A 27577-nucleotide genomic window follows, 5' to 3' on the forward strand; every position below is an offset into this window, starting at 1 on the left:
ATACTTTTACTTCTACTCCACTACTATTATTTGAAAACTTTAGTTGCTAGTTACTTTGCAGATATAAATGATTATATTATAAAATATACATTAACCACTTTAGCCCTATTTTATACATGGGCTATTTGAAAATAGCCGATCTACAAGCTCACAACGCATCACCTGTAAGCTTGTAGACCTGCTATTTTCAAACACTTTAGTATTTTTACTTTTGGTACTTTAAGTATATTTTGATACCAATACTGTTGTACTTTTACTCAAGTAACAGTAATTTAACACAGGCCTTTAACTTGTAGTATTTTTTGTAGTATGGTATTGCTACTTTTACTTATAAGTAAAATTTCTGAGTACTTCTTCCACCACTGCACTCCAAAATGAAAACTCCTGTCTATTTTCCCCATCACACAATTAACCTTAATGAATTTTCCCAAAAATACAACATAACTACTGTCCATTTGATATGCTTTGCACTAGCCCTGAAACATGACTGTCATGCCCCCCCGGTTTATCGTGGTGTTCTATTTGTTTACATTGCCAACTCTCACATGTACATAAACGTTCAGATTTCAAATATAAAGTGCTTACCCCTGAGCCACGGATGTTACCTCGCGATGCGGACCACATTAAGTACCCGTATCTCCCGTATTGTTCAATAAAAAGCATTTTAATCCCAGGGTTATCAGAGTTGCACTCTGATACAACCCTAATGTATCAGAGTGCAATACACCTCCCAACCATTAGTGTCGCATGGTTGGAGACAATTTGGAGAAAATGGCCGGCGATGGGATTAAAATGCTTTTTATTGAACAATACGGGAGATACGGGTACTTATCGCGGGTCGCATCGCCTTGTAACATCCGTGGCTCGGGGGTAAGCACTTTATATTTGAAATCTGAACGTTTATGTACATGTGAGAGTTGGCAATGTAACAAAAATAAATAAACCGATAAACCTGGGGGACATGGCACCATGACGCTTGTATACAAGCGTCATGTGAACCATGGCTAGCTTTGCACCTACCTGGTTGTAGCCATAGAGTTAAAAATAAGGTTGTAGCATGTCGATGGGGGTGTCGTTGGCTATTGCTTGCAGCAATACTGCTGCGCGGATTCCATCACGTTACTTGAACCTGCGTACACCGGGCGAAGGCCTAAAATATCGTCCAATGCATCATACCATTTCGATGTTTTGTTGTCTTCACCCCAGACACAAATAAGAGCCTGTACATCATTATTGGACCAAATTGACGTGTCTGTGGTGTCGTCCGTCGTGTGACTCGTGTCCATAATGATTATTTTCCTGGTTATTTCAAAATCCTCTGTGTCGCTATGGGGGTTTAAAAATGGCGGTGTTGTGTTGTGAGAGCTTCTCCTCCGGTTTCGTCACCTCAGCTTGACCAATCGAGAGCAGCAGCGCTGATGGCCCCGCCCATGGGTTCCCAGAACTCACGTTTAGTTATTACTACCTCTGGAGCAGGACCGAAAAAAAGGTTCTGAGAACCTTGACTGAAACTGTGCGCTATGGAAACAAACCCAGAACCCGAAAAATAGGTTCAGGTTCTGTGCAAGTTCTGGTTCCACCTTTGTAGTGGAAAAGGGCCTTAATTGATCCCGATGAGCAGCCTTGTATGGTTTCCTCCGCCGTCGGTTTGTGAACGGGTGAATGTAATGCTCATTGTAAAATGCTATAAAAATGCACCATTTACCTGGGTGTTTCTGTATTAGCTCAGCAGTAGCAATTGGGGTTTGAATCCAGGCTAGAACGTGAATCTTAAGGATTTTAGCTTTAACTACAGAGCATGTTCTGAAAGTTAACATCCAGAAGAACACCTCAAGGGCTGTTGGTGCGATGGTGAAGTAAGGTTACCTCAGCCTCAGCCCATGCGTTCGGGGACAATGACCATGACAGACAGACAATCTATTGATCCCACACCATATCCTATACAAATATTTTTTATTGCATGAATTACACAACACAGGATTGGGTGGTGAACATTTTTTCTTTACAAAATATCTGATCTGTTAATCAACATATTATGCTTCAGGTTAATACCAAGAACATTCTCACTTAATTCTCTGCAGTACTCAGGTTGCTGTCATGGAAAAATGTTGCTAATACTGAGTGTATGTCATGACTCATGGAGCATTTTTTTTTTACAATTTACATTAAAAAAACAGGTTGAGGTCAGCGTAGTGTAATTGTTATAATTTGTATAAAGAAAACGATTCAGTTATCAAGATATCTCGATATTCAATGACAAACACCTCTGAAGGAGACATACAGTAGCAGTAATTGTGCTGGAGGTTCAAGAGGCCTTCTTCCACTTGGCACACGCAGGAATTAGGCCCTATCTTCCAAATCGAAATGAAACGTAAGGCAGTCCTTAAAGGCACTAAACACAACTGTTCTCTGGGAAAGCTGACCCTTAAAATGAGGCTTTTGCATTAAACCGAAGGAGAATAAAAGCAACTCACAGAGGGTACAATCAAGTATGTCAGTGGAATAGCAAGTACAAGCTACATGTAAGTATGTAGACACGTGAAATTCTTTGGGATCCACATTAGAAAAAAGGAATCTCACCGGCAGAAGTACAGTTCAGGCAAGATATGGTTGATAAACATTTTCCTGACAGAGAGCCTGTAAAAGTGTGTAAGGACATGTCCTAAAAGCAACGTTCTAACCAGTGCACATGTGTTTTCAGGTTTGTATCTATGGATATACAAGCACACACACACACGCACTCACACACACACTCGCACGCACGCACGCACACACGCACCCACAAACCTACCAATGATATTTCAGTGCTGTTTTGCAAAGAGACGCTGGTTAGGTTTTCTACTTAAACATATTGCTTCATTGTTTATGGACATATCTCACATCCACTCAAGTTCAACATATTCTCAGAAATCTTATAAATAAAAAATGGACATAAAGAAATTAATGCAATAATTACCTGAAAAGTATATGGTGGAGTATGTTAGATAGTAAACAAATGCAATACAGTATATTTACAACAGAGCCATTGTTACATCTGTGTGCTGGCAACACATTGTGATTCACCAATGACAAACATTTGTAACCAGTGGAAACGCACATCCTACATTAGTATGTGTTAACAATAAGACAAAAAAATAAAGTGAAAGATCAATTATAATATCTATTAATACTCTTTGATGATGGGACACCAACTGATAGGGGAAATAAAAAAGAACATACTGAAGTGGAATAAGGCAGATAAGATTCAATATGCTATAAGACTCAATAGCACCAGACTTCAAAATGGACACCAGTTTACTTTTGGGTTGGGGGTAGGTATGTACTCAGTGCAGTGGTAAACTGGGCGCCATTCATTAGAGACACTTTTTGATCATGTTAGTTAAGTGTTCTTGCATGGAGCTGGGTCACGTGGCTTTGGTCTCTGAGGTGAGTGCTCTGGTCTGTGATCTTTGATGATCTTTTAGTTTGTTTTGCAAACAACGTCTCTGTATCTCTCCACTCACACATGCAGGGAAATAGCACCATCCTTTGTAAAAAACAAAAACAAACAAACAACAAAACAAACAGACAAACCAGGAAGTAAAGCCACGTGGGAGATGCTCATTTTTGGGGCCGGGGAGTTGGTCAGACGTAAGGGAGGAGAGGTCCAGGGTCCAGGGTTTTATGTCCTCTTCATGCATACTTGACAGCGGCTTATGTGTGTTCGCAAACTTCCCGCCTTTAATGTGGTCGGGACCGGTTTCCTGGAATTAAGATAAAGAAAGTGAATCAGAACCGCTACTCAGCGACCTCTATTCAGTAATTCTGCGAGAAATAGAATATTAAACGACAAAAAGCTTAATTAAGTCAATGACAGCAAAAGACACTTCAATCAAAACAGAACAAAACAGGGTATGAATAACAGTTTTCTGTGTGTGTGTGTGTGTGTGTGTGTGTGTGTGTGTGTGTGTGTGTGTGTGTGTGTGTGTGTGTGTGTGTGTGTGTGTGTGTGTGTGTGTGTGTGTGTGTGTGTGCGCGTGCGCGTGTGTGTGGCTGGCTATCTTACGTAAACATCTCATCGTCCTCAAGGGTGGCCAACCAGAAGCTGTAGGAGTTGGCATAATAGTTACAGGTACCACGACCATGGCACTCAATGAAGGGAGCACTGCGGAATTCCTCAAGACAGGAACCAGGAGACGCCAAGGCCTGACCAGAGCCCTCAGAACCGGCACTGGTATGCTACACACACACACACACACACACACACACACACACACACACACACACACACACACACACACACACACACACACACACAGACACACAGACAGACAGACAGACAGACAGACAGACATCCTCACTGTTATTATGTGACTTATTCATCACAAACACGATCACTGCTACAATATATAAACAAGGAAGTACTTTTGGAGGTAAACATCCAGAGAACAGCCAATGCACGACAACGGGCAGTGTTGGGGGTAACACATTACAGTTAGACTGCTAAAATGGCATTTTAATACTAATAACATTATTGTGCCATTGTTCTCCATTACATTCTTCTTCCATTATGCCTAGTTCTTTTGAGCTTCATTTTGTGCATCATCAATTTTCCTTTTTTCTTTTAGTTTTTATCTCCACTAGGCCGCCAGGTCAGGAGGCGGAGATTATTTCACTTAGAGTCACTGTAATGCCTGTAATTGCCTTCCTTTAATTGCGTCCTGAAGGCTGCAACCCACAACATGCACAGCCCTGGCTAGGAAACCCAGCCTGCCAGAGGTGTGAGCTCTGTGGACAGTGCGGAGGGCCATTTTTTAGTTTGTTTAATGTTGTTGTTTTTTTTACATTAGACTTATATAGAGCTTTTCTACAGTAGGTACTCAAAGACACTAAAAAGATGTTTTTTGAAAGTAATGCAAAATAAATGCAACATATAACTTCCCCAAAACAGCCAAATATTATTAGAATTATCATAACATTAAATGTATAAAAATGTTCTGTCCCGATTGAAACGCCAATGTTCTGATGATACATTTCATACAGTATATTCATAGACACAAAAGGAGGCCTGGATTGGTTCAAAATGGGGCTATGCACTCACCATGACAAAGGAGTAGCCAATCCACAGAGAGTCCCAGCCACGGGGGCATGATGGAATCATGATGGTCTGACTGTGAACTGCTATCACCATAGCTGGGGCTTCACACACAGAACACCTGTATGCATAAATGTATGAAAACAGGTAAATATGCATGCGATTGCAAACAGGTTAATACATTAGTACTATGATTACTCACAACTCGTCTTTTCTCAAAAGCTGACTTGCCTGCTGATGAAAGGCTTGATGCTGTGGCCAGTGATGGGTGCCATGCTCATGGGCATGGGCTCAGGAGAGGATAGCCAGTAGGAGTAGTCGTTACGGGAGGCGTAGTTGCACACATTGTCGACGTTGCAGAACAGGAAGGGCATGGGGCTGAACTTCCGTAAACAACTCCCGGCCGTACCTACGTGACACAACAAGGTTTGGGTTTCTTAGTTTACATGTCGATTTCCTGCTAACTTTAATATATAACTTGTTCTCTTTTTCTGTAACTCTCTCTCTCTCTCTCTCTCTCTCTCTCTCTCTCTCTCTCTCTCTCTCTCTTACCTAAATCTTGTCCATGTGAGCGTTCATTGCCTTGTACATAGAGCAGCGAGTAGCCATCATAGATAAGCGTGGTGCCATCAGGACACTGCGGAATGTCCACATTTTGGCTGTGCCTGGTTACTAGGAAACCATGATCCATGGAGGAGGGGCCTGGTTGACCCACCTGACCTGGAACACCGTCCGGTCCAGGGGGGCCGGGGTAGCCTCTGGGTCCTAACAAGAGACAAGTTGGACATGGACAGGACCAGTCAACACAGAGACTTCACAAAGGGACAGTGTTACCGGAGATAGACATGCCTATAGTAGCTAATGGATTCCATGGACTCTTACCTGATGGCCCAGTCAAGCCAGGCTCTCCTTTGGCTCCAGACTGGCCATTGTACCCAGGGTGACCCTCATCACCTTTTGGCCCTATGCCGCCTGTCACACCTGAAAAAGGGGCATCACAAGATAGAAAGGGGGAATGTTAAGATAATAGGAATACTAACTCATATGAGTGAACTGATTACTGTATCTGCCTGACACTCGGATAACTGACTGAGCTTTTCAGTAAACTCTCACCTTGCTGCCCTTTCAGGCCGGTCAGACCAGACGGCCCCTGGGGTCCTGGCAAACCCTGCTGCCCTGGGAAGCCAATGTCTCCTTTGATAAATGTATTGTGGCCATGGGGCCCAGGGGGTCCTTGATTACCTGAAAAACAGAGTGTATCATGAGAACCTCTGCAACATATGACAGAAACAGATAACATTTGGTTGCTTGTATTGACACACACAGTCTCTCTCTTTTTACCCTTTTCTCCTGGGAATCCTCTGTCTCCCAGCTCTCCTTTGAATCCAAGTGTCCCGCCTCCACCCTTCGGACCTATAGTATAGTTGAAATTCAGTGTTAAACCCAGATTATGTATGTTAAGTGAATCAGACAACCTCTCTCATACAAACTCCTTTCAGAGTAAATGGATTCACACAAGTCTCTCACACACAAAAACTTACTGAACTACCACACACACACACACACACACACACACACACACACACACACACACACACACACACACACACACACACACACACACACACACACTCACAGAAGAAGAAGAAGAAGAAGAAGAAGAAGAAGAAGAAGAAGAAGAAGAAGAAGAAGAAAAAAAGAAGTACATTTTCAGACTTCAAGTTAAATGCATTATGTGCAGTTTCAGCACCATGGACAGCTCAACATAGATATGATCAAACAATGCCCTTAATTAATAACACATATTTAACAGAAATAATGTTTTTTTTTGTGTGTGCGTGTGTGTGTATAGGTCACTCACCTGGGAAGCCAGGAACACCCTGTAATCCCATCTCTCCTTTCAGTCCATCTACACCTGGAAGGCCAGCTTGTCCCTGTCTCACACACACACACACACACACACACACACACACACACACACACACACACACACACACACACACACACACACACACACACACACACACACACACACACACACACACACACACACACACACACACACACACAGAGTTATAACAGGGTCTAAAGGACCAATAATTGAACTGTTTGTTTTGAAATGTGGTAACAGTCATGGAAGAGTCTAGAAGTGACATACAGGAAGTCCAGTATTTCCATGGTCACCCTTGTGTCCTATCTCCCCCTGGATGCCAGGGGAGCCATGGTTTCCTTTATCGCCCTTCGGGCCCTCTCTGCCTGGCACGCCAGATGGCCCTGGGGCTCCAGGTGATCCTGTTGGATGAAGAGAAGAGGATGAAGGGTGTGTGTTCGCGTGTGTGTTCGCGTGTGCGTGCCTGTGTGTGTGTGTGTGTGTGTGTGTGTGTGTGTGTGTGTGTGTGTGTGTGTGTGTGTGTGTGTGTGTTTTAGACGCAACTGGTGTGTGGCATACCTGAATCTCCAGGAGAACCTTGCTCTCCTTGATCTCCTTTAGCACCCTCTAAAGAGGCTCCGGGGAGGCCCCTCTCTCCCGTCCCACCCTGGGGCCCTTCAGTGCCTACAAAGCCCTTGTCACCCTTGACCCCGGGAATCCCTGGATGACCAGGTGTGCCGGGGAAACCAGGAGTGCCTTTGTCACCTGGTGAGGCAGAAGAGAAGCGACCGCATTTTAATTGAGGCTCTGTTATATTTGACTGAATGAGGACCGAAAGAAGCTGTGAACCTTAAAGGTCTCATGTCATGCTGGTTTACAAAACATTACTTTTGAGATGTGTGTGCATGGGCCCTGATCCAGAAAAAGTTGGGAACCACTGCCTTAAAGTCCACATATCATTATCCATACATGGATTCTCACACTTGGATGGAAGCTTTCTTACCTTTGCCACCAGATTGTCCAGGGGTGCCAGCGAAACCCTTGCCCGATGACCCTGCAGAGATGGATAGTGGGACATAAACACTTTAAAGAGATCTGTTAACTGTAATGTTGTTACTTTAAGTATGTGTTATCAGCACAGACAGGTGATCAGTACAGTGCTTTGGACTTCTCTGTGTTAATTCCTCTAGTACTGACCAGGGTCTCCCCTCTCTCCTGAGGATCCAGGTATGCCATCCACTCCAGCCTCTCCTTTCTCTCCAAGTGGACCAGTAGCACCTTGCCGGCCTGGTTCGCCTATAGAGAGACCATGTTTCTCACAATGAGTTGCCTACTACTAGAGGCCATGCTGCTCCTTACATCCCAAGTGACCTTATGATATTATTAAGTTGTTTCTGTGTTTTATATCTGTATATATATTAATTGTTGATTCTTGTGTATGTAATCTTGACAGCATTGCAAATGCTCTTTTCGAGAATAAATAAAGGTTTCAATCAATCAAACCTAAGTAGTTTGAACTGACTAACAATATAATCAATCAACACATACTGTACATTCTCAGATCCCCGACACTCAAAATGTTTTATTGATTCTGATACAATATTGTATACTGCTTAACAATACAAGTCTTTATTAATACTTCATTAAAACTAATATTATTTGGTGAGAAAGATGACACTACGTACTTAACACAACTGTATTGTTTTTTATTTCTTAACTTAAATTAATGAAGTTTGCACAATGGTACATGTATATACATTTTGCTTTTAGGTTTTTATCTAATGTGCAACATTAAGTTGCTTTCACACTGATGTGTTCAACTGAATGAAAACATTACTGTATATTAGACAATAGACCGTTTGTGCACCAGTGATTTGACTTAAATGACATGACTTGTCTCTCGAGATATAATGTCACGTCATGAATCCTCTAAACTCAATAGCAGTATCAATACGATCAGACCTTACTGACTTGGCACCTGATTCGGATGCTATCAATGCATTGAATGGGACATTATCACCTTTTATTAGACCATTGAATGGGCGAAGTAGGCGACCTACTTACCTACCCGCGATTTATCAGACCATTCATTGGGTGTATCAAGACATACTGACCTACCAACGGAGATGACTTAAATAGTTCAGTTTCGGTTTTGGTTTTGGTTGTTTTGGTTTCGGACCATGACGGAGGCGCGCAGTCTCAGGCGAGCTGGAGCCTACTTAGCGCCGTTGGAGTTATGTACCGATAGGCACAGAATCGTAAATATTGTTGTGGGGACTGCTCCGCCTCCAAAGTAGGTCAGTAGCTCCTGATTACGCCCAATGAATGGTCTGACAAATCGCGGGTAGGTCCGTGTATCGCCTACTCGTCACCTACTCGCCCATTCAATGGTCTGACAAAACGTGATAATCTCCCATTCAATGCATTGATAGCATTCGAAGCCGGTGGATTTGGGGGTTTTGAGAAATTCTGAAACAGTTCCTCATAGAACCCGGTTTTGATCCCCATCTCTACTTGCTAGTGGTGCTAATAGGTGAACAAATAAATACAATATCTACAACAGCAAGTGTGTCTATCTTCTCGTTCAAAATGATCAAAATAACCATGTCTGTCGCTTACCTGGCCGACCTGGGCGACCCGGCTCTCCAGATGATCCAGGCAGCCCAGAAATACCCTTGTCTCCTGGTCTACCCGGCTGACCTGCACACACACACACACACACACACACACACACACAAATTCACACCGCATTAGAGAGTATAAGTAAGCCTAAAGTAACACATGCCAATGGCTGGCACACAGATGCACAACAATACAGGACATGATATACTGAGTGAGTTCTGACCTGGATATCCAATGTTTCCCAGCTCTCCCTTTGATCCTGGTGTTCCTGGCATACCTGGCACGCCCATGCCACCCTTATGACCCTTATCTCCAGAGTTACCCGGGAATCCCGGTTGGCCTGTCTGACCCTGTGGTCATTAAGAAACAGGAAACAGAGAGAGGGAAGAACAGAACGGAGAACAGTTGTAGAAAGATAAGGAAGCTGTTGACTGATGAAAGGCATTGCTGATTCATGAGAAGGTTGGGGTATATAAAAAGTAAAAACATGTTAATTGTACAACCAGTGCTATTGTGACTGATTAGTTACCTTCTCTCCCGGTGGTCCTGCGAAGCCTATACCTGGATCACCGTCCAATCCCTTATCTCCTTTCAACCCATCTGTGCCTCTGAACCCAGGATGACCAGGGGTGCCAATCCCACCTTTAGTACCCTTTGGGCCATGTGGGCCTACACACACACACACACACACACACACACACACACACACACACACACACACACACACACACACACACACACACACACACACACACACACACACACACACACAAAGAGACATTGTTGGTAAAGATATAATCTCTCAAGAACAGATTCTGCTCTGCGTTTGAATCTGTCGAGGGGGTTCGTCATAACGTGTACGCACTGGCCTACAAGTGGCCGTGCCTTCAGATCAGGAAGCAGGCCGCGCTTTACCCAATCAAATGTAGTGGGCGGGATTTACGTGTGTGCCGTTCCTTCCCCACTAGAAACAAGCCGAAACTCATTTAACGATAGCGTCCTCGAAGCCGACAAGACCACGGAAAGTTAGTAACATTTTAAATTGCTCTTTCATCATATAAACAAGTGGGCTTATAACCAAAACGATCCATGTTCTTTGGGAGAATTGGTGTTAGTGTTCCGTGGAGAAATATTGTTAGTGGGAATGAAAACGTAGTCGCACCACCGGAAGTAGAGCGCTGAAGGCAGACCAAAAACCTTGGTTTCCTTGCGCACGGGTGCTCCATCGAGCTCCCCCCAGAGCCAAGTAAAGAGTAAAAAACAGCAGAGGGCGCTGTTTTTCCTTTTTATTTGGCGATGGTTTCCCATATTGGTAAAGATATGATGTGGAAATGTAGATCTGATTTTACATGACCGATTGCTTATAGCTTTTCTCTAGCTAAGTGCTCGCCATCTTGGAGCATGTGGGGTTTCATACCTGGTATTCCCATCTCTCCATTGTCGCCCTTGTGACCTGGGTGCCCAACATTGCCTGGCTCTCCTGGCTCTCCTAGATCTCCTTTCTCACCTGAGACAAGTCAAACATTCCCAGATATAAAAAATAGTGTGAGTGTACGAAGAAATGAAGTGAAATCTTATAAGCACTCTATCTACATACATACAGTACATGGTATATACAGTACATGTATGTATCTGTACACAGCAATAATCTGACTGTCCAGTCTAAAAATGGACCCGTAAAGGGTTGAATTAACACTGGTTTTACTGTAGGCCTGCCAGAGAAGTTCCTTAACATCAAGTCACTGAGATGAGATGATTTATCCACTTAACACATTGACTGCAATGGCATGGACGTAATATTACGTCGTCTCAAATCCAACGCTTGACTGCCAATGACGTAATATTACGTCATCTTGTGATTTTTAGTGATTGCGCTAGAGGGCGCTCTTCGCCAACCTATGAATGATGCCTTGACTTCGAGAGATTTATAAAAATACATTTATCTCAGATTTCTTTTCACAGATTGCATTTTTGGTGAAAACAAGCTATATTCAACTGCCGATAACTATAGAACGGACAATCGCAGTTACAATGTTTTTTTCCGGTGGAAAGAAGAGAGACTTGTCTTTCCACCGAGACATTGTTTGTTTACATCTAGGTTGAAAAATTAATTCAGTGGATCGTCAAAAAGACTAAAAATAAGGTAAAACCACTGGCAGTGGTGGATGAATTAATTAATCAATACCTGGCAATGAATGTGTTAAGCCCTATATAGTTCCTTGTATGATGAATAGCATTGCGATGCATTGTGAGCTTAGACCTGCTATATTCACTATTTTCCAAAAAAAGAAGGAAGATGGCTATGTACTGCTAGTATTGCTCTAATTATATACTGCATACAGTACTGCACATATGCACTGTTGGTTACTGTTGAATAATTTTGGGTAAGCTCACCTGGCTGGCCAGGTTGACCATCCTCTCCGTTCGCCCCTGGCAGCCCAGGGTCTCCACGCACACCTTGGAAGCCTTTCTCTCCAGAGGGGCCAGGGGTACCTGATAGCAAAACATGGACTTATAAAAAACACTTACAGCTCCCCGACGACCCAACCAGTTTATATACAGAGATACAGTACCACGTAATAATCCTGGGTGCAAATGTAACTCGAATCCTAAAACCGCCCTTTCTTGCTGTTCAATAAAGCCTCAGTTAACCACTTAAACCCCATAGTGGTCTGTATTTGTTCCCCTCCTTTTTTCCCTCTTCAACAAATCAAATCTTGTCGTCAAAAATAACCGATCTACAAGCTCACGATGTGTCGCCACAACGTGCACAATTGTAGATCGGCTATTTTCGCCGAAGATTATTATGACATGCCCAGAATCTCGGACACCAGGGTAAATGTCCCAGTAATCTCTCAAGAGCGCCTTAAACATGCTGTTAGTAGGAACAAACACAGAAGCACCCGGGAGGAAGTGGACTTTAAGATAGGGGTGGAGCCAAACCGAAATCCTGTTTTACACAAAAAAGGAGGTGGTGCTACCAGAGGCAAAAACTAAGGATTTTTTACCGAATGGGTTCCCAGATTGATGCCCCATCGCAGTATCCCAGATCAAAGTAACTTAACATAACTGGTTTCAGGTTTGATGTCACATAATGAACCAACAACATCCTATTGTTTCATGTTGTCCCTGCAACGTCTAAGTATGTAATAAGCAAGTGTTTTTTACTGTACCTCTGTCTCCGAGGTCTCCTTTCTCGCCCTTCATGTGCTCCATATCTACATCACTCATGTTCCCAGCAGGGCCTTGCAGACCTGGCTCTCCCCTCTCTCCCTTTCGTCCACTGTCACCAAACCCTCCTCTTGGTCCAGTCCCACCAGGCTCACCTGACAAAGAAGAAGAAAAGGAAGAGGGGTTGCTAAATCAATCTTCTATGACTGCCAAACAAGAATAGAGCACAGCAACGGCATCATGTAATTGTAGTTTAGCAGTACATCATACACACTATACTGTATAAATGTGTGTGTGTGTGTGTGTGTGTGTGTGTGTGTGTGTGTGTGTGTGTGTGTGTGTGTGTGTGTGTGTGTGTGTGTGTGTGTGTGTGTACAGTGTGTACAGTAAAATCTTCTCTCTCACCTCTCGAACCAGGATTTCCAGGTGTTCCAATAAATCCAGGCGATCCAGGGAATCCCGGTGTTCCAATGACTCCCATCTCTCCCTTAGGACCTAGGAAAGACACACACACACACACACACACACACACACACACACACACACACACACACACACACACACACACACACACACACACACACACACACACACACACACACACACACACACACACACACACACACACACACACACACACACACACACACACGTTGGGAGCCTGTAGATTGATATTTTCAATACATTTTTTACCACATTTGTCTTTTGGGTCTGGAGCTGAAAGAGTTCGGGAAGCCCTGGTCTGCAGTGTGACAGTCTCTCACCTTGGACTCCAGTCAGCCCGTCTCTGCCTCCCGGGCCTGATCGACCTGCGAACCCTTTAGTTCCCCTTAGTCCTGGGAACCCAGTTGCTCCTTTATCTCCCTGAGGTCCAGGCATGTCCAGGCCAGTAGGACCTGGAAATCCCTTGTCCCCCTTTGTGCCAGATGGACCTGCATGTGTGCATTTACACAGACACACACACTTTGAAATTCATTCAGTGATTTTCTGGAAGTTTTTGTGGTCAAATGAGACATTTTTTGGTAAGTCATTATAGGCAAAGAAAAATAAATGAATATGCTATTGCAAATCTACAAGCTCACAACACGTTGTACCACAATGCGTTGTGAACTTGTAGATCAACTATTTTGGAAGTAATTGCTAAAAGATTTGCGGTTAAGTGGTTAAAATTGTCATGTTGGAGCGTTTCACTCACCGTAAGGTCCGGGTTCACCGGGTGGTCCCTCGGGTCCAGGGGCTCCTGGCAGACCTGGCCCTGGGGGGCCCGATCGACCAACATCTCCAGGAATTCCTTGGAAACCAGAGTCACCTAAGTGTAAAGAGCAGAGGTAAAGGTCAACGTAAAGACACAAACACATTCATACCAGGTTTAGATTTTCTTTTTCCACATAGATACAGTAAACAAAAATCTAATAACAGTTTCCACTTTGAGCCTCTTTCACCCAAATGTCCCTTCCACATGACACTAGAAGATTAAACCATGCCTCCTTTCCAGTTAATAACAATGGAACCGTTTGTGATGGCGCAATGGTGTGTGAGCCAGTGATCTCTGCTTACTGATACCTCTGGTGACATCTAAATTCAATGAAAGGGCAAACACTGGGGGGATACAATTCTGATTTTCCCTTCAAATTGGGATGTATGGCATCAGGATTGGTTTACCAATCAGTGTGTGTGTGTGTGTGTGTGTGTGTGTGTGTGTGTGTGTGTGTGTGTGTGTGTGTGTGTGTGTGTGTGTGTGTGTGTGTGTGTGTGTGTGTGTGTGTGTGTGTGTGTGCGTACTGGTTTTCTACAGTGTACAGACGGCAGAAACACCACTGAATAGGCCCAGATGGTTCAAATGAAGTAGGTTAGACAGACAAAGCCATTTGACGTGCCTAAGGATTGTAGGAAATACGCTACCTTTGATTCCCTGAGGCCCTGGTTGTCCTGTCTGTCCTTCTTGTCCAGGAACACCAGCTAGACCAAGGTTACCCTTTTCTCCAGGGTAGCCAGTCACTCCTGCCTGGCCTTGTGAACCTTTGGGGCCTGGCAGACCTCGTCCAGGTTCACCCTATAGAGATCACATTCATTACAGTGCATTCAAATCTCCCAGAGAATCATGTGCCCAGTGGTGGAAAAAGTACTCACATTTAGTTAAAAGTAAAAGTATCAATACTGTAATGTAGAAATACTCTGTTACAAGTGAAAGTCAGGAATTGAAAGTCAGGAATGAAACATTTACTTGAGTAAAAGTTCAAAAGTATTGGTATCAAAATCAAAAGTAGAAAGTACTCATTATGCAGAATGTCCCGTTTCACAAGTTTTCCAATGTATAATATGTATATTTGTTTGAAAATAGCAGATCTTCAAGCTCACAATGCGTCTCATCGCGACGGATTGTGAGCTTGTAGATCGGCTATTTTCAAAAGGCCGAAATGTATATAGGGCTGAAGTGGGTAATGTATCTGTTGTAATAACAATCAAAATCTACAATTGTAGTTCAGTAAAAGTACAATATGTGCCTCTGAGATGTAGTGGAGTAGAAGTAAAAGTACTGCAAATTGGAAATAATCCAGTAAAGTAAAAAAGATCTCAAAATTGTACTTAACCCATTTAGACCTGAGGCCGATTCTAAAAACGCCTTCTAAAACCTAACCATAGTTTTCTGAAAACGTTCAAATTCTTACTAAAAATAAGAAATAAAAAATGATGTTACTATATTATAGCAACAACTAATGAGACACAGAGGTGGCATCCGGATTGAAAGGTATAACAACGTATAGGTAGCAACTGGTCTCAATGCGAAGTAGAGTACTTCAGTAAATGTACTTGGTTACTTTACACCACACCACGACACGACCGACACGACCGACGCGACGCGACACGACGCGACGTACACACCTTTGGACCAGGTACACCAGATCTTCCTGTACCACCATCTTGTCCTGGTCTTCCTGCCTCTCCTGGTAAACCTTGGGCTCCGGGGATTCCAGAGAATCCTGGCAAAATAGAAAAATCTGAGCAACAGAGAAGGGACCCATCCAAACCTAGGTAATGGTTTTTAAGATGAGGCCAATTCGGTTCTTAAGTCTGACGTAATTTTGTAGTCCGATGTCACGTCCGGGTCCAAAAGGCACCAGCGCCGTCCACTCTTCATTGTAAACAACATGTTGGAACCCGTAAATCTTTTTACAATAACCTCCTTTTTCAGAAATAAACCATTGAGGGTTAATAAGGGTCTTAAGGCTAATATCATAGAAGTACAAAGTATTTATTTATTATTATGATTTAACATTATTATTATTAACATTAAAACACTTGGACCCGGAAGTTATTCTAGCGGGGCGCAACGTCACGTCTTAACAATCGAATAAGGACAAGCCGTTTCCCCTGCAGTTCTGATTAATAGCCCAGCAGATGTCACTATTTCCCCTCCTGCTGGCTGCAGAAAAACGTTTGGCCAGACTTTACACTTGATTGTTTTACCTTAGTAAACATTTTCATAAATACTTTATGTTTTCAATCCGGTTGCTTTTTGGGACCAGACGTTCCAAGATAGTGAATTTGAAAAAGTGGCTTCAAAACGGGTCTGTAGAAACCAATGGGGCTCCCTTTGTCCATATTTTTTACAGTCTATGGATGTATATCATACCTTTTGGGCCAGGTAGGCCTGGCAATCCAATTCCAGGTGAACCTCTATCGCCCTTCAGTCCAGGGAATCCTGGTAACCCGTGGTCTCCCTGAACTCCATTGTCACCTGGGGCCAAAGGCAGGCTGCACGTTAAACACTTCCAACTCCCACACACCCCGGAAACTGTAAACCAGCTTCTACTTTTGGATTCTAATTACATTCTTGTAATATTCAATACTGTTTTCAGGCTAAATAACAAAGTTAAGTCATTTGTAATGTCATGACATCAAAAGACAAAGTACAGTTAGCATAGATTTGTGCTTAGGTGTAAAAAATAATATTGATTCTGAAATATTGGATGAAACATAGTTGATAATGGAACAAGTATGCTGAAGCCCACCTTGAAGTCCAGGTAAGCCAGTTTCTCCTCGTAGTCCAGGTACACCGTGAGGCCCAGGCATGCTCACAACTTTACCTCGCTCACCTTTTACGCCTTTGAGAGGTAAAGAATACGTTGCATAGATACATTAACCCATTAAGACCTGAGGTTCCGATTCTACAATTGTCAATATCAATTTCTATATCAGTGGTTCTCAAAATGTTTAATGTGAAGGACCCCCCATCTGAAAATATTTTGTTCCAGGGACCCCCTAGAAGCAAAGATTTGAGTTGAAAATGTTTGTATATACGAGCTTGTATATCTGCTGTTTTTGAATAGCCAAAGAAATCTAAATTTGAATGAGTGTGTGTGTGTGTGTGTGTGTGTGTGTGTGTGTGTGTGTGTGTGTGTGTGTGTGTGTGTGTGTGTGTGTGTGTGTGTGTGTGTGTGTGTGTGTGTGTGTGTGTGTGTGTGTGTGTGCGTGTGCGTGCGTGCGTGCGAGTGTAATGCATGCTTACCTGCTCGGCCAGGGATTCCCGGAGTTCCTGGATTCCCAGAACCGCCCTTATCTCCAGGCTCACCTGGCCGACCAAATCCTGGCACCCCAGGGGGGCCTCTCTCTCCTGGGGGCCCAGTGAGACCCGGCTCGCCATCCAGACCGCGGTCACCCTTGATGCCTTCTCTGGCCTGCAAGCAAGATTAAAGAGCAGTCAGTGTGTCTTTCTACAGTCCATGTGTCCACTTCTAGCTTTCCAATGCTGTTATATTCCAATTTTATCTTGGTAAAAATAAAGTATCTAACAAGAGATGTATGGCAACATCCAGAGTGCTAATTTAACTTAAAAACTGTAAACTGTACAGTGTACTGTAACTCTAAACTATATCAAATTCTTTGTGCCCCACAAAGACAAACCTATAAGTGTTCCTTGAAGGCATCTTCTTTCCAACTTCGAGTGTGTGTGACTATCATATATATATATATATGTATATTTGAAATTATTCCACTCCTGACCAAGCTATTTAATGATATAATACAGAACCAATCAATGTCAAGATAATATAACACTGTTGTAGGCCTAATTGTGAATATTGTGACCTGTCCCTTTCTTGTAAGGATGTAGAAGGGAGTGACCACACCTGGCAGGATACACTGTACAACACCCCCCTTCCTCTGTTTTGTATTGACTCGTCAACTGTGAATTTGTTTTTTTGCATTGTGTGTACATTGCATGACTTGTGTATTGCTTTTGTTCAATTTGCTTTCTTGTTGCTTTGCTTCTTCATTGCTTGTGCAAAAAGAGCAAAATAAAACATTTTACAGCATATGAAAAAAACAATATCAATAAAATGAACCCCTAATACTCCACTTACAGGCTCTCCCTTGGGCCCCGGTAGACCTGAGAGCCCTTCTTTTCCTGGAAATCCATCCACACCTGGCAGCCCCGGTGAACCATCCACACCAGGCAGACCTCTATCACCTTTCAGCCCAGGAGCTACAAAGACATCCCCAGGTTCACCAACCGCACCAGGCGCTCCTATCAAGCCAGGATTGCCTGAAACACCCTGCAGACAAGTAGAAAGAACAACTAGTAGAGAGGTTGTGGTAGACATTCTGTAGTACAGCCTACATAACGTAATACATAAATGTAATTCTAAAAGTCATAGCCGTGTCGGCCATTTTGTGGTTCCACAGATAGAAATACCATTAATTGTTCCCTTAAGCCAAATTCCAATACCGAAAATCTCGGCCACTCGCTCACTCCCACTCGGTCACTCCGACTTCGAACCGGAAGTAGTCGGGGTCCAATTGTTCATGTGCTTCTTGGAGGAGGCGAGTGGAGTCGAGTGGAGGAGGCGAGGAGACTCTCCACTTCCGCATTGAGCGAGTGTACATCAAGTGTACGCTCGACCGCTCTCCACAGCTCCTCCGTGGCAGACTTCCGCATCACGTGTACACGTTTTTTTTATTTTTTTCCCCTTCTCCCGTGACGTATACTGTACATGGTCCTCCTCCACATGTGGCCACACAAACAACGCTTGAAACCCGAAACCATGCCGAAAACACCGGCCGGCTTCCTTTCCGATCCTTTGAGGGCAACCGCTCGACCACTCCGTCCTCGCAAATAATCCTCGGCTCCTCGCAGGGGCGTGGCTTAGGCGTGAGTGGAGGAAGCGAGGAGAGTGAGCGAGTGACCGAGCTTTGGGGAATGGAATTCAGCTATAGAGATTTCCGGAAATATTTATATAAATTATTTTAAGCATGGAACCAGGCCATCCAGGCTCCTGGTGAATCATGACCATAAAACATTTGATTGTGTGTCAAAACTAATTTGAAAACCGCAGAAAAAATGGGTATTTATTAAATATAGTATATAATATAATTATAACACAGGATCAAATGTTTTATAGTTATGATTCACCAGGAGCCTGGGTGGCTTGGTTCCAGGCTTAAAATAATACCTGTGGAACCACAAAATGACCGCCACTGCTATGCCCTATCTATTGCGTTTGTGGAAATGCAATGAGCCTGTAAGTTGGCATGTAGGACAGGTTGTGACATCTTTCTGTGAAAATGGATCCTTCACAGGAGTATTTAGAGACCACAGGGATCCTACTTACATCTCTTCCCGAAGTTCCACCGGGGCCAGCGGGACCCTTTTCTCCTTTCCTGCCCGCCGGTCCAGGAAAACCTGCCAGGGACCAAGGAACCAAGGTCTTAAAGTACTCATTGTAGCAGACATGAATATACAGCACGTATCATGCGTTGCATTGTGAGCTTGTCGATCGGCTATTTTCAGCAAAAGCTTTCCCCACAATAACAGAAAACAGCAAAGACACTAGTATTGAGCCCTGAGGGATTCTGGTTACCCATATGGGGATTAAGTGGTTAAGCTTTTTGGCTTCATCCAGACCAAAGACTTCTATGACACACAGAGTACATGTGAGTGTGTTATTTATCTCTCTGGGTGTACTCTATATCCTAGCCTCGCTCACCTTGCTGTCCTTTGGAGCCTGCGGGGCCAGGTTGTCCAGCGCCAGCTAAGACTTCACACTGAACACAGGTGTCTCCTTGGTCACCTTTTGGGAAGGGCAGAAAACACGTAAATTAGGACTGTCACGATAATGAGATTTACTTGACGGATTAATTGTCATACAAATAATTGCGATTAACAATTTAATTGTGTGGCTTTTAGGCCTTGTAAACAAAAGTTGCACGGGGTCAGATGTGACAAGAACTTAAATACACAAACAAATGGCCGATACCAATAATCAAAATAAATAATGTAATACGCCACATTCAATATTTTATACTCAATATTTGTTATAAAATAGTGGAAATAGTCGATCTACAAGCTCTGACTCGTTGTGAGCTTATAAATCGGCTATTTTAGACGTGAAAGTGGTTAAGTCTTATGAATATTGAACCATTGTAAGGTATTAACAAGAGCTTGAGACTAAATAGTAACTACATTGGATCCATTGGAAGACAGGTTCTTTTTTCCATTTCCGGAAAAGTAATACTTTTGGACATGCAAGGTTTCTGCCCTACAGCGACGATATGCATTTCAACTGTAGTTTGCCATGGGCTGTGTTTATAAGCCAACTCTTATGTTTTTAGTCAGACAAGGCGCACTATAATCATCAAGATACATCACGAGAGAAGAAAGAATTGTCGTGCATTAAATCACTGATTCTCAATGTCATGCCCGAGGACCACCATGGGTCCAAATGGACACTTACGGGTCTGTAATTTTGAGTGTGTACAAATGGAACCAAATGCACCCTTCCTGGGGTAAGGGTCCTATCTGTTTAAACTGGGGGTCCTTAAAGTTAAAGAGGTTGAGAATCGCAGCACGGAGTTATCACATCGCATCATCACATTGCATTAAGTCATGTAAAACTCCTTTTGATCAGTAAGATTATTGATCCATAAGACCGTCCACGCTTACCTTTTTGTCCCAACTCCCCTCGTAATCCTTGAGACCCTGGGGGTCCGGTTGCTCCTTTCGCAATGTTACATAGGGCAGGCGCAACTGTGTGGAGGTGTCACACAACGCACGCACGCGCGCACACACGCGCGCACACAAACACACACACACACACACACACACACACACACACACACACACACACACACACACACACACACAACGTTTATATTTCCATACATTTTTAAATAAACTATGATCAAACAATTTGGCAAAATGACTGGCATAGTCATAGTGCTGGCCATTTTTCTCTAAAATACTAGGGAGACTATTCTGTCGAGAGAGTACGATGTAAGAGCAAAATGGCTACCATGTGAATTATGGTCAGTGAGGAGGTGTACCTGCGGTTCCTGGGGGCCCAGGGGGTCCAGTTTGCCCATGTTGTCCTGGAGGTCCAGCTAGTGACTCTCCATCCAGACCCCTGTCACCCTTGTGACCCACATTTCCCTTCTGACCTGGCTCTCCGCGAGGGCCTTCAACGTGCTTGCCTTGAAGACACAGGAAAACACTGTCCATTTCTGTTCTCTGTGCGTGTTTCACGCTTAGAGGCCATTTCATTTGGGCAGCCTCGAGGCATACAATTAATGTTGGTTGCAGTCATTGAAAAAACAAACAAACCAAAAAAAAACACACATAACAAATGAAAAAAAAAAACACACACATAACAATAGTTCCTAAAATAAAAGTTTAATTTGTTTTACCTGGTGGGCCTGCATCACCTTGACGACCAGGATAACCTGTTGTAGAAGAGAAAGACAGGAATACCATGTAAAATAATGATCTAGAACATAGATAGAAATTAATTTACACAGGGTATGATGCGTAACAAAAACATTCTGTGTGTAAATATTTTTTTCACATTTTGTGAAGGATCTCAGATCTCAGATCGACCATCCTGCCATCCCCCCATCTTTGGCCGACACCAACATGACGTTAGAGATACAGGGGGAAGCCATGCCTTCATCCAATACTGTGGATGGGACTACACAACAAGACAGGGTCCGATAAAGTTTATCGGACCCTGTCTTGTAGTCCCACAGTAATATTGATCCCATGAATGCTATAATGATTTGCATCCCGCACAGGCCTTACTATACCTCTCTCTCCTTGTAACCCTGTGAGACCGGGAGGTCCGGGGGGCCCAGGTGTGCCACCATCACCCTAAAATCACAGAGATGAAAGGAAATATTATGCCAAGCCTCTGTTCATTTAACCACATGTCCCTATTGTGGGGCAAACACCCGGCGAAAATAGCAGATCTACAAGTTCACACATCACTTCGGAGCTTGTAGATTGTAGAATAGGACAATTAAGCATAAATCAGGCTTGATAAATTGCCCTTTTTACAGTGTATCTTTAAGCACTACAAATTTGTCTGCACTCAACACATGTCTGCCAAAGAAAAAGTGTAAATTCTAATTCTATTTCAAAATCAAGACTATGAAATTATCTCTGTAGACTGCAGTTAAAGGGATATTTCATCAAACATGTTTGGCTTAATTTTACATCTACTCAGGCTTTTGTGAGCACCCCAGACAGTTTTTAATTTGCTTGATTCAGTATTTAGATATTTGATAGGAATGATTTGTATAGGAAGGGGGCGTGTCTGATAAAATTAATATTAAATGTATAAATACTGAATCAAGCAACTTAAAAACTGTCTGGGGTGTTCACAAAAGCCCAAGTAGATGCTTAAAGGAATGCAAAAAGTGAAAGTGTGAAATAACCCTTTAAGTCCACAACTACTTGTCATGTTCCTCTTATCTCCCTTAACTGGGTATTTGTGCTGAACAGAAATATAGTGCCATCTGGTGGTACTCTCTAGAATTGCTGCCTAAGTTCAGGTACTGAGGTACTGAAGTGTAAGCTCTATTTCAAAAACCAGAGGGGTACTTTCTTTAAAAAAAAGAAGGAAGGAACAATTAAGGCAAGAGATGATGACACAGACACACAGACAGACAGACAGACAGACAGACAGACAGACAGAATTCATGAAAGACTACTCACGTATCCTGGTGGTCCTGCGTCTCCTTTTTCACCCTGAAATGAAATGGGGAGATCAACCTCTCAAGCACTGATGTTAACGCCAACAAGACATTTCAAACTAAAGTATAATCAAGATAAGATACAACCAGGCATAATGTTGATATTTCTTTAGTGAATTAACAGTAGTTACCGGCAGCCCGATGTATCCTGAAGCTCCAGAGAAGCCTATTTCTCCCTGAAAGAATAGGTACATCAGAGTGAGGGGTGTACACACTCAGTGGTGTAACATCACATGACAGATACAATGTATCATAATTACCTTCAGCCCATCATCTCCGTCCTTGCCAGCTTTGCCCTGAAATCAGTGAAACAATATATAATTATATCTAATAATAATTATATTATATTTAATTTCACCAGTATGCTCAAACTTGTATATATAAATATTTGCCCATATTTCATTTGATATATAAAAAAATATCAAATTAATTTGTCCAAATAAGCATTGGAGTGGGGCTTCAAAACAAATCATTTAGCACTCCTATATAACAGGGTCAACCACATGATTTTGGGTGGGTCATCCCAGATGACAGTTAAGGACTTTTAAGACCTTTGTAAAATTTCGAGGAAAATACATCTAAAGTAATCAACAAACTATACTATAAAAAAACTGGTAAAACATTGGCTGAATGATCAAATAATATAAGAAAGAGGCAGTCGTGGCCTGAAAAGGTTGAGAACCACTCCTATATATTGTAAGTCCAAACACCCTTTTGCAATTTCCAATATCACAAGACCAATAAGGATGAACCCATGCCACTCACTCTTGGTCCGGGGGGGCCTGGGTCACCTTTAACACCATTGAGATGCGCGATGCAAAGCCCCTGCAAGGAAAACCAGGCACTCAGACACTGTGGCATGTACAGTAGAGGTGGAAAAAGTACTCGCATTTTTATACTTGAGTAAAGGTATCAATACTCTATCGCAGAAATAACCTGTTACAAGTACAAGTTCTGCATAAAAAAAATATTTGAGTAAAAGTACAAAAGTATTGGCATCAAAATATACTTAAAGTAACAAATGTAGAAAGTAGCCACTCAGCAGAATGTCCCATCTCACAAGCTTTCAAATGTATAAACATCTTTTGAAAATAGCAGATCTACAAGCTCAGAACACGACGCATTGAGACGCATTGTGACGCATTGTGAGCTTGTAGATCGGCTATTTTCAAATGGCCGAAATATATATAGGGCTGAAGTGGTTAGTGTGTTTTGTAATAATAATCAAAATCTACAAAGTAACTAGTAACTAAAGGTTTCAAATAATTGTAGCGGAGTAAAAGTGCAATATTTTCCTCAGAGATGTAGGAGCCTAGTGGAGTAGAAGTAAAATTGGAAATACTCCACTAAAGTAAAAATACCTCAAAATTGTACTTAAGTACAGTACTTGGGTAAATGTACTTAACTTCTTTACACCACTGGTGGCATGTAAGAACATTTTGTAATTTCCAAAAACTTCAATAGATTACTAAACTAAATACGTACTTTTTCTCCTTTTGCTCCATCGTTTCCTGGGTCTCCCTGTAAAGAAAATACAAAATTAATTACATCATTTTAAATACACAATTTAAGGAAAAGAGGGATGATTTTTTCTCAGCCTGTGGACAATGTGTGAACCATAATAGCACCACGACCACTTAGAAACGAAACATATCGTACAAAGAATTATTAATGCGTCTATCCAGGAGCATAATGAGATATCAGAAATGCAGCAAATGTTTGAAGTCTTCATTGCATGCCAGTTGAAATGTAATTATGTTGTTTCAAAACAAACAAGATACATTTAGTAGTGAGGTAGACGTATAAAAAAGTATTGAAAAATGGAAATACTTAAGTGAAGTACCTCAAAATTGTAATTTAGTACAGTGCTTGAGTAAAGGTATACTGTCCACCACTAAATCCAAGAAGGATGAAGTGATGAATTACAAAATCTATCATCAACAGGCTGGTGGTTGAACACTTCAGTACCTTTGGTCCAGGAGAGTATATGATGTCCTTGTATGGCGGTCCTTCCACCTCCCGGTCACGGCTCCCAGGAGGACCAGGTGGGCCCCGGACTCCTCTGTCACCCTTTGAGAAGAGAGAGGACCGCCATTCAAATAAAGCAAACAAGCATATTAACAAGCATATTAACCCTGTTTTTTGAAAACTCTTTTTTTTGCAAATCTTTGAACGTATATTTTTTTAAAGCAAGCATTTGTAAAACATTATGTTCCAGGGACCTCCAGAAGCAAAGATTAGAGTTAAAAACTTTGTTTCAAAAAATATATGTATTCAAAGATTTGCACAAATGTTCAAGATTTTTCAAAAATAGCAGATCTACAAGCTCATAGCACGGCACTCTGTGCCACACTATGAGCTAGTAGATTTAATATTTTCTTAATAGCCAAAGAAATCTAAAATGAAACAGATGCTTTCCCGGTCTTAATGGGTTAAAGTCCAATTCATACTTCGTACATAGCAGACCTACAAGATCACCACGCGTCATGACTCATGAGATTTATTTTCGACGAGTGAGCATAAATTAGGCAATTACATTTTGTTTTTAAAAATAGCATGAGAGGGTTCTAAGTGTTTTTGAAGCACTGATGTCATAATAATCCGCAAACGAACAGCAAAGAAAAGATAAATACAAGAAAACGGGAGAAAATTGTTATGGAATCGGTATTTCTATTGCAAAATAAAGATATTCTTTACCTAAATTAGGCATTCTGGTTAGGCACATACAATATAAATGAACTTACCCACATAATATCTGTTGTTATATAAAAACGTTTCTTCAGTTTTTCATCTTGTCAATGTTGTGTATACCTAGTTTGTTTGTTTTTGCTCTGAAATACAGTATGCTGAGTGTTTGAGGCTCTCACCTTCTCTCCTTTTGCATCTTGGAAGGCCAGACGGTCACCCTACAAGGACAGGGAAGCAAAACATCTTGGTGTTTACAGCATTATAGTATGAATTAGACTTTAACAGGGGTTCTCAAAGTTTTACATGTCAAGGACTCCCAAATAGCCATAGCCTCTGGCCCACCTATGGTGAAATGTATTTAAAAAGAAAGGGAAAGATAAATGCGTCATGCTGTTTATTTCAATATTAAGCAGTTTATTTCAGCTGATAATTGTTAACCCAGGACAGACTCAACCATTTTCACTTTCACTTTAAAAGATTTTCCACAATAGCAAACAATTGCTGATCTACAAGCTCATAACACATTGCCATGCGTTGTGAGCTTAAAGATTGTCTATTTTATTTTCACTATTTATGAAAGTTTTCGAAAATGTTTGAAGATTTTGACGATAATGTCATAACAAAAGTACAATGCCAGGAGGGGCTTAAAGTGCATGGCACAGTTATACATGTATTTTGAATTGAAATTACATTGTTTAGATATATATTTATGATTTTCTTTCTTTTTATTTTATGTTCCTCTCCTTTCCAAGTGCGCACCCCCCCCCCCCCCCCCCTCCCCCCCTCCCCACCCCACTGGCGCCACCTGGTGGCTCCCCTGGGGGCCACAGCTCCCACTTTGAAAACATGTGAACTACTAAGGTCATTTTTCTCAGTATCGACGTCTTACCTTCTCTCCTTGAGGTCCAGGGGGTCCAGTTTGACCCTGTGGAGTACAACTCACTGGTGAGTTAAATACATTGAATACATTGAATCTAGCTAATAAACCTCAGCAATAACATAATTCATGCAAACTACCGAAAACAATGGCTTTTGTTTTCATTAATTAGCAGACCAGATCAGATCAGAGTAATGATAACTCACTGGTGGTCCTTCATAACCACGTAGTCCTGGAGGACCAATGGGTCCAGTTGGTCCACTTGGTCCCTGAGGAGAGACATGTGTAGAGCGGTAAGGACTTTGATAACACAGGAATTAATTCAAGGAATGCTCAGTACTGTATATAGTCCTAGCACACACGCGCGCACGTACACATACGCACACACGCACGCACGCACGCACGCACGCACGCACGCACGCACGCACGCACGCACGCACGCACGCACGCACACACACACACACACACACACACACACACACACACACACACACACACACACACACACACACACACACACACACACACACACACACACACACACACACACACACACACGCACACGCACACACGTACCGGTAATCCTGGTGTGCCGGGCAATCCTCTGTCTCCTTTCATAGGAATGATTCCCATGACACCACCAGGGTCGCCCTAAAAGACACAGAAGCAAACAGACCATGAAAACAATTGGTAAGACATGCTGAATTAATCTAATATATATAAGACAAGATAACACATATATTATTTGGGGAGATTTTAGAGCATTGTGACTTCCAACTAACCTTCATTCCATGGATTCCGGGTATACCCTTGTGGAGAGAAGATAACGGTCAGCACAGGAGCATAGACTATGAAGTACTCCGATTTGTTTTTACTTAAGTAAAAGTAGCAATACCACAATGTAGAAATACTCAAAAGTATTGTATTCTATAGTATAGTATTGTATTTTTACTTCAATAAAACAATTGTATACCTAGAGCTTAGGTAATTCATGTATATTAATGCATATCATAATAATCAAAATCTGCAATGTAACTACTGACTGAAACTGTCAAATAATTGTAGTTGAGTAAAAAGTACAATATTTGCCTCTGAGATGTAGTGTATCTCCTTTCCCCCTTGCCCCCCCCCCCTTCTTCTTTCCTTTCTTTTTTCAATGGAAATAACGATACGATGGGAACTATGCACGAAAACTAATTTCACCCACTTTTTTACTTCTGTAAACCTGTGATGTGACAATAAAGCCGAT

The 27577-nt window shown here is 42.3% G+C and overlaps 1 protein-coding gene across 1 annotated transcript in view; it reads right to left on the minus strand.

The window, feature by feature from the left end:
• Positions 1 to 1932: 1932 nt before the first annotated feature.
• col4a1 (collagen, type IV, alpha 1) overlaps positions 1933 to 27577 on the minus strand; it is a 55900-nt gene continuing 30255 nt past the window's right edge. Inside the window, exons 8-52 of the mRNA XM_084083943.1 lie at positions 27111 to 27137; positions 26905 to 26979; positions 26535 to 26597; positions 26341 to 26376; positions 25631 to 25669; positions 24732 to 24833; positions 24249 to 24284; positions 23529 to 23588; positions 23024 to 23059; positions 22895 to 22939; positions 22726 to 22758; positions 21816 to 21879; positions 21420 to 21455; positions 21060 to 21206; positions 20680 to 20763; positions 19724 to 19807; positions 19349 to 19419; positions 18101 to 18292; positions 17248 to 17416; positions 16751 to 16843; positions 16372 to 16476; positions 15621 to 15718; positions 14640 to 14790; positions 13933 to 14046; positions 13502 to 13669; positions 13143 to 13232; positions 12740 to 12892; positions 11961 to 12059; positions 10984 to 11073; positions 10096 to 10235; positions 9790 to 9916; positions 9564 to 9644; positions 8142 to 8240; positions 7948 to 7998; positions 7524 to 7709; positions 7233 to 7366; positions 6936 to 7008; positions 6416 to 6487; positions 6188 to 6316; positions 5957 to 6055; positions 5627 to 5839; positions 5306 to 5483; positions 5081 to 5195; positions 4046 to 4218; positions 1933 to 3743 (exon numbers count right to left, since the gene is read on the minus strand). Of these exons, the coding sequence (XP_083940069.1) occupies positions 3662 to 3743; positions 4046 to 4218; positions 5081 to 5195; positions 5306 to 5483; positions 5627 to 5839; positions 5957 to 6055; positions 6188 to 6316; positions 6416 to 6487; positions 6936 to 7008; positions 7233 to 7366; positions 7524 to 7709; positions 7948 to 7998; positions 8142 to 8240; positions 9564 to 9644; positions 9790 to 9916; positions 10096 to 10235; positions 10984 to 11073; positions 11961 to 12059; positions 12740 to 12892; positions 13143 to 13232; positions 13502 to 13669; positions 13933 to 14046; positions 14640 to 14790; positions 15621 to 15718; positions 16372 to 16476; positions 16751 to 16843; positions 17248 to 17416; positions 18101 to 18292; positions 19349 to 19419; positions 19724 to 19807; positions 20680 to 20763; positions 21060 to 21206; positions 21420 to 21455; positions 21816 to 21879; positions 22726 to 22758; positions 22895 to 22939; positions 23024 to 23059; positions 23529 to 23588; positions 24249 to 24284; positions 24732 to 24833; positions 25631 to 25669; positions 26341 to 26376; positions 26535 to 26597; positions 26905 to 26979; positions 27111 to 27137 (4512 nt within the window). The 3' untranslated portion in view covers positions 1933 to 3661. The remainder of the gene's footprint in view (positions 3744 to 4045; positions 4219 to 5080; positions 5196 to 5305; positions 5484 to 5626; positions 5840 to 5956; positions 6056 to 6187; positions 6317 to 6415; positions 6488 to 6935; positions 7009 to 7232; positions 7367 to 7523; positions 7710 to 7947; positions 7999 to 8141; positions 8241 to 9563; positions 9645 to 9789; positions 9917 to 10095; positions 10236 to 10983; positions 11074 to 11960; positions 12060 to 12739; positions 12893 to 13142; positions 13233 to 13501; positions 13670 to 13932; positions 14047 to 14639; positions 14791 to 15620; positions 15719 to 16371; positions 16477 to 16750; positions 16844 to 17247; positions 17417 to 18100; positions 18293 to 19348; positions 19420 to 19723; positions 19808 to 20679; positions 20764 to 21059; positions 21207 to 21419; positions 21456 to 21815; positions 21880 to 22725; positions 22759 to 22894; positions 22940 to 23023; positions 23060 to 23528; positions 23589 to 24248; positions 24285 to 24731; positions 24834 to 25630; positions 25670 to 26340; positions 26377 to 26534; positions 26598 to 26904; positions 26980 to 27110; positions 27138 to 27577) is intronic.

Source organism: Gymnoscopelus microlampas (assembly GCF_963454915.1).
Source record: "Gymnoscopelus microlampas genome assembly, chromosome: 17".
Lineage (NCBI taxonomy): Eukaryota > Metazoa > Chordata > Actinopteri > Myctophiformes > Myctophidae > Gymnoscopelus > Gymnoscopelus microlampas.